Source organism: Pyxicephalus adspersus, chromosome 7 (genome assembly GCF_032062135.1).
Source record: "Pyxicephalus adspersus chromosome 7, UCB_Pads_2.0, whole genome shotgun sequence".
In the NCBI taxonomy this organism is placed as follows: Eukaryota; Metazoa; Chordata; class Amphibia; order Anura; family Pyxicephalidae; genus Pyxicephalus; species Pyxicephalus adspersus.
Window position 1 is genome coordinate 9,723,853 of NC_092864.1, and position 11,559 is coordinate 9,735,411.

General features: G+C 38.6%; 1 protein-coding gene across 1 annotated transcript in view; it reads right to left on the bottom strand.

Annotated features, from left to right (window-relative positions):
* Nucleotides 1-7,382: 7,382 nt before the first annotated feature.
* The window catches only part of LOC140334744 (NXPE family member 4-like), a 26,082-nt gene continuing 21,905 nt past the window's right edge, over nt 7,383-11,559 (bottom strand). The window contains 2 exon segments of the mRNA XM_072416984.1: nt 7,383-7,930; nt 9,828-10,046. Of these exon segments, the coding sequence (XP_072273085.1) occupies nt 7,383-7,930; nt 9,828-10,046 (767 nt within the window).

An 11,559-nucleotide genomic window follows, 5' to 3' on the forward strand; every position in this document is an offset into this window, starting at 1 on the left:
TTGTTCTCCACATCCCCTGAGTAAACATTTTGGAGACATTATACAATATTATACCATTGTTATTCAGACCACTGATCTTCAAGATGTACCTGTAAACTATATATGTACCTATTCACAAATGAATATTTTAAGATAATATGTTCATATATTTTAAAATACCTGTAAGGCACTTAACTGTCCAGCGAGCCGCTAAGGGTAATATGTGTGCCATTAGAAAGAATGTTTTTTTAGGGGAACAGTGAGTTTAATGCAAGCTCGCCAGTGTGAAACTGCCGGGGCTGCGCATATCCATCGGAGAGATCGCTTCAGTTAATGATTTCCGCGTGAGTATGCCAGCGCCTCGGATTTGGTTGATAAATTGATTTTAGGGCTCAGATTCCGGATCGCGAATACACGCGCTCGTCAAGCTTCCGATTTTGCTTGATGACTCAGCCTGTTAGTGTTGGTGTTCCTGAAGATTAAAGTGGAGAAAACATGGCACAAAGGTACCATGATGCTGGTCCAGGGACCCTTTTTGTGTTATACACAACCATGGCAGGGTTTATGTAGGTACAGGTATGTTATGGCACTTGTCTGCATTCTCTATTAAAACGGGGAATCATCTTAATTTTCTTTAAAATAAAGTAAATGTAAATGTGCCTTTTTTGATGTTTTAGAGTACACTGGTTGATTGCAATCTAACCTTGAAAAACTAGGTTCACAGGTCTGCATCACACTTGGGGAGTCAGAGCTTCTAGGGGGCGCTACGGCCTGCACAGAAATGGTGTGAGCCCTGAGAAGGTGCAGAGTCTAAGCAGTAACCAGGTCTTCTCCAGAGCCTCTAGTGGTGAGGATGTTGCGCTGCTGGTTACTGCCAGGTTGCGGTCCTTGGGCACACCAGGGTGGGCAGGATGGTACCAAATCACTAAGCAGAAGAATTGTCAAGGAAGGCCGGGGTCAGGGCAGACCACAAGCAAGAGAGGTCAGGTCACACGCCAGGGGTCAAATACCAGGGATCCAGGAAATAGACACCAGTGACACAGAGGCCCCGGCGGACGCAGGAACACGGGAGACACTGGAAGCAACAGGAGGCACAGGTGACACAGAAATATCCACAGACAGACCGGAAAACTGGAACAGCACAAAGGAATGGGCTGGAAACAACTGACTGGGCAACAAGGGCTTAACACAGGAGCTGGACAGACGAAACACTGAATTAAGAAACAGATGTACAGGAAATGCTTAGCATAGCTAGGGGGCACTAGTGGAGACAAATTGCACGAATGCTGAGTGCTGTGTCTGAGCTAGCTAAATAGCCAGGGATGATTAAAAGGCTATTTCCTGATTGGCTGGCGGGATGGGCGAAACTGATAAAACTTGGAAGAGCAGGAGCGCCCAGGGTCAGAACTGCCAGCATGCGCAGGAAAGAGGCGTCTGCTCTTTAGTGAGGAAGAGGTAAGTGTGACAGTTAGCCAGGATCTTATCCGCATGGCTGTTCTGGGACGCCCCCTGGAAGGTAGCACAGAATTACCTGAGGCTCAAAGTCTAGGTGACACCTGCTCCTCACTAGTGAACCCCATAAGGAGAGATGGGCCCTGGTGGCTAATGGAGTTCTTTACCGCTAGGAAGTCACAGGTTGTTGGCCCTAGGCTCTCCCCATCAGGGGCAAATGGTAATAGACAGCATCAGTGTAAGAATAGTAGATCGAGAAGGTGGCAATTGGACAAAATCATACAACAGGTCAGTGCAGGTGATATCCAGAGATGAAATCGAGGTCAGGCTGTTCAGAATCCAGAAAACCAGATGGGTAAACACAATGAGAATCCAGTAACTTCTGCCAGAAAAGAGGAGACTTAAATACAATGGGCACATGCGTGCGCACGAGTGCATGTTTATTTGTGTGCAAACCTATCTAGTGTATACATACGCATGATGCTGAAAGTTAACGTAATGTCTTGTGCATCATTATGGGTGCATACCTGTACATTTTTGTAAGAAACAGCAGGGGGAGGATGACAATATAATGTCTATTCTTAGCTGCAATTTGCAGCATTTTACCGATGAATGTGTAGGTGTGGCATTCCTGTGACTACCTGCTAATCTATAAACTCTTAAAATCTATAAACAGAACCACATTATAAAACATATTACCAATAAAAAAGTAACAAGCACCATATTGCTTGCATTCTGCACCCAATATCTTCTTTACAGTTTATTTTCACATATATTTATCCGAAAGTGGGAAAATGTGGTGAAAGATTTTGTAACGATTTATTTTACTTCTTTTATATTCAACTAATTTCAGTTGTATCAGTAACTATGATATTTATGTTATTTAATCTTTAAAAATCATATACAGTGTTTTAAACTATTGATTTTTCAACTTTTTTTTATATTTGCTATACATCCGGATGTATATTTAGACAAGCAGCACAAGAAAATATTACTGTAGATATGAAGAAATTTGTTTTTTATGATACTGTGAGTTGTGCAAATAATGTATTTATATAGGCTTAGTAACTGACAGGTCCCCTTTGTCACTTAGACCTGTAGACCTATTCTTTTCCATCCTATTCTATTCTATCCCATATCTATCCTTTATATTTCCCATATCCATCTATCTATCTATCTTTCTATCTATATATATATCTATCTATTTATCTATATCAATCCCTCTATCTATCTATCTATCTATCTATCTATCTATCTATCTATCTATCTATCTATCTATCTATCCATCCATCCATCCATCCATCCATCTGCCTCTATTCTTTTCTATTTCATCCATCTATCGTTCTGTTGTTCTATACTAATATGTCTATTGATCTATCCATCCATTTTGATTTATCTATTTATCTATCTATCATTGTGGATTATCTATTTTATTTACAGCTAGTCCCCGAGTTAAGGACATCTGACATATGGGCGACTCCTAGATATGAACAGGCTTCCCTGCTCTTCCCTGCTCGCTGTGTGCAGGATGGAGGCTTAAAGGGGCGATTTGCATGACTTGCAGTAGATATCTTTTACTAAACACAGCTGATGTTGTGGCTGATCCTAAGGGACTGAGCCTTTCTGCAACATCCTGTAACTCTTTATTGACCAATACAAATTCTGCAGTTGTTTCTTTTTGCATATCAAAGCACAGCTTGATCCAGATGAATGTCTAGGCTCCATAAATTTTTTTTTTTTGCTTTGTGATTAACTCACAGTGAGGATTTTATACAGTTACTGACACCACGCTGCCTAATAAATGATACAAACGCTGATACAAAATACATAAATGATACACGCTGCCTAAATGTTGATACAAACATCTGTTCTAATTACATTTATTAAAATATTGTACCTGTTCCGACTTACATACAAATTCAACTTAAGAACAAACCTACAGTCCCTATCTTGTATGTAACCCGGGGACTACCTGTAAAAGGAAAAGGAAAAGGAAACGGAAAGGAAAGGAAAACCGTGTTATGGGGAAATACAAGACTATTTGTAGCTCAGACAACAGGCAGCCATATCCCTTTTTTCCTATTTCATGGACTATGCAGCTGTACAATAGGTCTGTAGGTAAACTATAGGGCACGTGGTAAGAACTTGTTGTGATAGGAATGGATGACTGCTGAAATACACAATGCTAATTCTTTGACTAGTGGAAGATAAATAAAGAACATTTTATGTCAGGCTTTACAAAGAAAAGCCCAGGCAGCCATTAAGGGATATTACACATCTAACATTGGCTCTGATTCATCAAAGCTCTCCATCAAACACTAGCTCTCTCATGAAAGACTAGAGAAGATAAACTATCATGGGAGAACCTGGATGATCCAGAAAAGGTTAGGTGAATTTCTTAAAAATCACTTGCTATTAGTTATTAGATGTTTTCAGTCCTGGACCAGATCCATTCCAAGTTAACTAGATCACTCAGGCTCACCCATTTATGGATAATAACACCATTCATGGAGAACTTTATTTAAACAGACCCATGAACTCAAAATGTCAACCTGAACAAATATTATGTTTGTTATTATTATATTATATTAAGCATTGAATTCTTGAATTTTCAACAAATGCTCACAAGTTCAAGACCGGAGGACAATCACTATTTTTGATACTCATTTTTTTAAATTAGTTATGTACTAGTAATTCAGGAAAAAGGAAAGGTGCTGGAAGGAAAGCAAGGGGAGAAGACAAGCGAACATGATAGACATGAAGAGAGAGGAGAAGACTAGTAATGGTGGGGAGAAGTCAGGGACGTTAAGAAGTGGAATAGATAAGAATAGATCAGGAATTTTGGAGGGGGGGGGGTAGAAGTAGAAACCAGGAGTGATGGGAAAATAAAGAGGAAGATAGGTTGATGAGAAATGTGAGTAAAAAATTAATGAAGTTGAGGAGAAGTTAAAAAGAAAGGGGAAAAGAAAAGATAATGAGTTCAGAGAGAAAGAGGGCAGAGAAAAGTGGAGAACAGAGAAGTGAAGAGACAAGAAGAAAGTAGAGAAAAGAAGAAATGGAAAAGATAAGAAACATAAGAACCAGAAATGAAAAAAAATCAGGTTCACTGATGAAGGTGTATCCTCTCCAACTATGGAGAGCTTTAATAAATCAGACCCAATGGCCCTAATTCATTAAGCAGAATCGGACGCTCGCTCGCGCATTCGTATTCGCGATCATTCAATTTGGGCAAATGTCCCATGTCCTCCAGTCCAGTCCCTGGTTAACCCCTCTGTTCATTTTGATGCATCCTTAGCATGGACATATTTTAGTGGATAGGTATTGGCGTACATGGGACTGTCATCATTAGTGTCAAACAAATGAATAATTTAGCAATAAAAATATAAATAAATATACGGCGGAAAGTGTTTTATTTTTTGATAGTTGGACAAAAACAGTTCGATAGATAGAAAAAAAAAATGGATATAATGACATACAACCATTTTTGCAAAAATCACTTTTTTCTTTCCTAGCATCCCATTACTAGCAGAAAAAGCTCCACTCCTTATATTTGCTTGAACTTGGATTCACCATATATGATGGAGCTATATACTACGCCCCAAGGTCATTGATCATTTATTGAGATTAAACGTAAAGTACTGAGGATCATAATGCTAGGCATGACGTCTATAATTTTATAACATCTGTATACAATGATGACTACAATATATGATATATGATGGAGCCATATACTACGCCCCAAGGTCATTGATCATTTATTGAGATTAAACATAAAGTACTGAGGATCATAATGCTAGGCATGACGTCTATAATTTTATAACATCTGTATACATGACTACAATATATAATAAATAAATATTAACCAGAAAATCATTACCTATTTTTATTTCAGTACTCTGTTCCCGTTTTGTTTCCCTCATTCTTTCTTCTCTCTTTTCTTTCTCTCTCTATTTTGTCTCTCTCCATTTCTTCTTTCTCTCTCTCTTCTTTCTTCTTATTTCAGTGCTCTGTTCACTTATTCTCTTTGTTCCCCTCTTTTTCTGTTCTCCCTCTTCCTTCTCTATCTCTCCCTTCCCTTATTCTTCTCTTTCCTCTTTCTACCTTTCCATTTCACCTCTGCCTCTGTTATCTCTTCGTTCTTTCTTTTCTCTATTTCTCGTTTTCAATTTCTTTTCCTTTCCCTCTCTCCTCTCTGTCTATTTCTCTCTTCTACCCCTCTCTTATCTCTGTCTCTTCACTCTGTCTTCATTGTCCCTTCTATTTCTCTCTCATTCCATCTCTCTCTTTCTCTCTTTTTTCCCTCTCTTCATTCTTCTCTTTCTTCCTTCTCCCATTCTCTCTCCTCTCTGCCTATGTCTTCTTTCTCTTTCCTCTTTCTACCTTTCCATCTCACCTCTGCCTCCCTTATCTCTTTGTTCTCTTATTTTCTCTATTTCTCTTTTTCATTTCTTTCCCTTTCCCTCTCTCCTCTCTGTCTATTTCTCTCTTCTACCCCTCTCTCATCTCTATCTCATCACTCTGTCTTCCTTGTCCCTTCTCTTTCTCCGTCTCTCTCTTTCTCTCTTTTTTCCCTCTCTTCATTCTTCTCTTTCCTCCTTCTCCCATTCTCTCTCCTCTCTGCCCATGTCTTCCTTCTCACTCCTCTCTCTTTCCTTTTTTCTCCTTCTTCTCTCTCTCTATTTATGTCCATTCTCCTTTTTGTGTTCTCTCCATTCTTGTTTATTTTCCCCTTCTCTGCCTCCTCTCGTTTATCTTCCTCTCCCTCTCCTCTATCCCTTCTTCATTGTTTTCTTTCCCCTCTCTCTCTTTGCCTCTCTACTTCTTTCCTGCCCCCTCTCTTTCTCTCTCCTTCTCTCTTTCTGTCTTTCTCTCTTTTACCCTTCTTTCATCTCAATCTCTCCTTTTTTGCTTATTTTTACTCTTTATCTCTCTCTCCTCCTTCCCTTTTCCATTTTCTGTATCTATTTCTCTTCCTCCTTCTAAACCCCTTCCCCCAAATTTGTATTAAAATCAATGGTTTTTGTCATTACCAAGCACATGTTAAGGAAAAGTTAAGGAAGAGCTGGAACAAATAATTCCTGGAACATTGCTCTTTCTTTTTCTCTTGCATATACGCACAGCTTTTATGTATTTACAACCTTGACTACCTTTAACATATATTACTTGTTCTATGTAATTGCTGTGATATACATCTTTCCCAGTACAAAGTACTTCTCCTGTCTGGAAAACATACCACGCCCATGATCCATTTTTTCTAATAATACCATCAGCAACAAGCCACCTATGTGCAAAACACCAACCAGGTGGCAACCCTAAGGGTCCATACATACTGTACATTTTTCCTTGAATAACATTTTTCGTTATTGTCACCAGCAAAATGTCTGGACAGAATCTGAGAAGATTGCTAGTGATCCAACAGCACATCATAAGCCCAGCCAGGTGCCCTACCATAATAGCAGCACAATTTAATCACATTTGTCCTATCTCCTGCATACTAATTGGACAAAGAAAGAGCGTCAGAAGACTTAAAAGGTAATTACTTTGTTCTGCTCTTTCTCCTCGATCAAGGTAATTTTATCACGGTATCAAGGTATGTTTTGCACAGGAGTTGGAGAGAAATATAAAATTTGTTTGCACTTTCTCTTAAGAAACACTTATGAAATATCTTTCAAATTAAAAAAAAATACTTAACATGCATGTGTAAAGCATTCCCACTCAAGCCTATGGATGCAGTTGAGCAGCCGACCACCTGATTCAGCCCAGAAGTTTTCACCCGTTTAGTGAGGGATCTTGGTGGTTCCTTCACATATACATGGAAGCTCTCATTTTATCAAGCCCTTATTTTGTAAATGGGAAAGAACATGGTCACATAAGTGATAGTGATTTAGTAACCTGAGATCTTTGAGTCGAGAAAGGAAATCCAAAAAACCTCTCTCAGTCTCTAAAACATTTCATGAACAAGCAAAACTGCAAGTCAGGCTCATAATACTGTTGAGCACATAACCTGAAGGATGAACAGTCGCAGAGGCCGATGCCACCGTCATGTCCCAGGCATCCACAAAGCCCACCTTGACCCCTTGGAAAACCTCTCTAAGCACAAGGTATTGGGAATACCCATGGAAATCACCAATTCTTTCAGGTGGAGCATAAGTTTCCCTGGTGTTTTCAGTTTTGATAATAACTTTGGTGTCCGGGCTGCGCAGAAAAAGACGTTCAATAGCTCGGCGAATGTTGAGAGCCCGTTTGATATAAAGTTTAAGAGGGAATTGTCGGAAGTGCTGCCCCATGGTAATGACAAAGATGGTGTCCTTTCCTCCAGGTTGTCTGTCGATCTGGCGGCTTGTATACATGTCGTCCATGAAGTAGAAGAATTCAAAGCTCTCCAAGGGGAACCCGTGTCTTTGGTAGGATATATAAATATCTTTTTCCATGTTTAGGGCTTCGAGGGTTTGCTGCCAAGAGTTCCATCCAGTCTGATGATAACGAAAATAGTTCACAACTGTGGAGACAAAGGAAACCTTCCATGTTATATGTGTTCTCAGGATAAGATACAATAACCACCACATAAAAGTAAACTTTAGTTAAACATGAACATTTTAGGAACATCAAGGAGCATTTTCACCCAAGAATTCTTCTTTTATATTTTCCTACCCTATTAGGGTTATGGAAGTTGTCATTATTCCAGGTTCTGTGTCCAGCTGGGAGTAACACAGCCAAAATAGCTGATATAGGTTGTTCGGAGTAGTGAGAAATGCAAAGTATTGTACATTTGGATGACAAATCAATTCCTCAACAAATGAATGGGAGGTCATGCCTCATTAGTCTTCATTATATGGACAAAGAGCCTTTTTGTATGACACTAAGGTGCACATTTTGTACAGAAAGAGCAACTGGTTAGGCTTAAAAGAGGTCATCTACATCAAACTGGAACTACCTAAGAAGGCATTGAGCCAACACCATCCCAACCAAATAGTTGTTTTAAATCTTTACCCAATAGAGTTGACAAGGATTCACACCTTCAGCTTTGTAAATTAAAAAGTTAACACTTGTCCCTATCAACATCTTGCACAATCCATGGCAGTTGAATTGAGGTAATTGAATTACCTGTGTGACTATAAATGCTTGTGTGTGCTCCTAAAACATTTAATTAAACAGAACAATACATTGCAGAACAAGTGTAGTTGAATATAAATAATTATTTCTAGCTACAGTTATTTATTTATTCAACAGACACATTTTTTCAAGTTTAACCACTGTCAAACTTCCTGATGTCAAGTCTGCCTTATATATATATAAGCATTATATAAGCATATATATATAAACATTTTTCTTCTAGAATATATGGGTGGGCTGATTTAGTCTTTGGAGCTATTTCATTACCTTTAAGGTGGACCTAAATCCTAAAAAAATGTTTGCTAGATGCAACTTATTTAAGAAAAGAAACAAATAATTTGTTCAGGTTTTTCTGCTATCTTGGATTGAACATGTTCTGCTGCTGGCAAATTTTATGCTGCTGTATGCTTTGCAGTATCCTAATTCTGGTAGTAAAGCCCCAGCCTGTGCTATTTGTCCCAAGTACATTTTGGCCAAAACAACTTGATTCTGGCTATTTTATCATTGTGTACCAGTTTTGCTTCAGCGACAGCCACAATGAACTACAGAGGACACTTTCTGCTTTCGGCTTTCTACTTTCGGTCAGGACAGTTCTACTAGTGTTGATGAAAATACTGTTTCTGCTAAAACTACCTAAAAGTGTCCCTTTTAAAGTAAAAAGAATCAAATTTAGGTGCTGCTGTGTATTTATGTATGTAGATTTCTATTTTTTTTTTTGTTCAGGTTTAGCTGCTATTCTCGATTAAAACAGTCCTGCTGCTGCCCAATTTTATGCTGCCGTATCCTTTGCAGTATATCAATGCTGGTAGTAAATCCTCATGTTTTTTGTCTCAGTTTGATCAAGTCTCCCTCATTAAAAATATTAAAAACCTGATGCTGGATAAGTTAAAATTTTAAATGTTCTAATGAAAGTTTGAATATAAGTATATGAGTTTAAAATTAATAAATATTTGTACAGTTTTTCATTAGCAACAGCCACAGTAAACTAGAGGCCAGTTTCTTTTGGCTATTCATGGTGGGCCTGCTTCTGTTTGGTGTTTAAACAACCTTAAAAACACCTTTTTAAAAACTCAAATACATCAGACTTGGATAATATTGCTTTATGTAAGTTGAATTAATTGTAAAAGATAAAAAATTGTGTTCAAATAATAAGCACTTTCTGACACTTAATAGTGAATGCCCCAATACATATCAGTGCATTGACAACATCATACTGCAGACAGCATGTAATCAGAAAATTCTAGAACTTTGGATACATAACAAGTATCTTAGAAAGCACATACTTTTGATACCCTCTGTGAAGTGCATGATGAACTGTCGCAGTGTTGAATCTCCAATCAGGAAAAGTTTCTTTCCCTGCAGACATTTCACAAAGTCCTCTGCGGTGTTGTAGGTAGTCATTGTACAGTAGGCGGGTTTCCAAGTACTATTGAAAAAATATCCGCTTGGGAAGGTGGCTTTCATTCCCATTTGACATTTCGGCTTTGGGGGTAAAGAGATTTCTGGAAGAATGATTGTTGTGAAGAGGGAGAATATAAAAAATACAACAAAAGTTAAAACAAAAAAACAACTGTTTGCATTCTACATACATTTTGCATAATATTTCAGATTTTTCATCACTTTTTCAGTGACAATGGACATAAGAACAGAGAGCTGAATCTCCCCAATAGGGTCAGAGACAACAGTACAAATTATGCACTCCTTTGCGTTTTACAATCTATTGTCCAGTTATCCCCCCTAAGGCAATAAAAACAATACCCAGAGCTCGTATGATATCCAATTATGATCATGGTTTGCTAAAGCTACAAAAGTCGTCTGAGATGAATGGTCATGATTGTCTTTTGATTAGTGGTCCTCCAATGTTGTTTAGTGATCCGCCTCTGCGGGTCTCTAGACAACCAATATCATATCATGGAGGAGGAGGACACAGCACGGTGCCTCCCACTCTTCCTCCCCTCTCCCCTCCCTTTAGAACTGAACAGTGTGTGTTCACTCTACTGTCACTGGAAACATTAAAAAAGGATTGTTTCCAGCAACAGAAATCACTAAAAAAAACACATTTATAGGTGGAAAACCATTGATCCCTCCACAATCCTATTCCAGTCAATCCCTCGGTGTCCTGCCTTCGCTGTTCATATGGGAACGAGCTGGACAATGGGAGCCGCCATCTTCCTTTCCTTCTTGATTTGTCTGATTATTCAGCAATAAATTTTGCCCGGTCTTGTGCTGTCCACCCCCATTCACCTCTCTGATCTGTTTACCAACATAGCAGACAGTAGTGTCCTTGTATTCTTCCACCTCTACTTGCCCCGTTCACTGATATTTACTGGAGGTCAACATTTCTTTTATAGGTTTCTAATATGTATTTACCTTAATGACTGGAACTCTTGGGAAATCCAGATTAGTTCCCTATTTGCCTGTATGCCTAGCTGCAAGGTTTTTATATTTTTCGCTATTACACGTCAAGGAAAAGTAACTACTGGCCAGATTAGTGCGTAAAACAACTATATATTTTTACAGGGAGCATTCTGGAAAAAAACACATCCTGTTGTTTTGATGCCACTAACAGAACATCCGTACACGTTTTGTTTTATTTTGCCAAGAGTTATGCTTTTTTCATTGGATGAATCATACATTCCCAATGACTACTACCAATTGTCTTGTGCTGGATTCCATATCACTGCCAGATTCCAATCCTGGGTTGGTTTCTTTATACATCTGTATTACAATTATCGCATAGGTAACTTATAATTATCATATTATAATGTACTTTTTAAAAATTTTGTCTGTCATTTATACGCTGTTAAAATAAAAGATTAGGGTAACTATCTTAAACGCTGACAGCATTGTAGCCCTCCCACTTAGATTCCAACTAACCACACAACTTTGCAAAGCTTTTGGCAAATGTAATATGGCAATTTTAAGTCTAAATGACCTTCTATGACTCCAAGAGGACCCATCTCTTCCCATCTGATGAAACCAGTGTCAACAGGACAGGAGGACAGGGAAATCTCT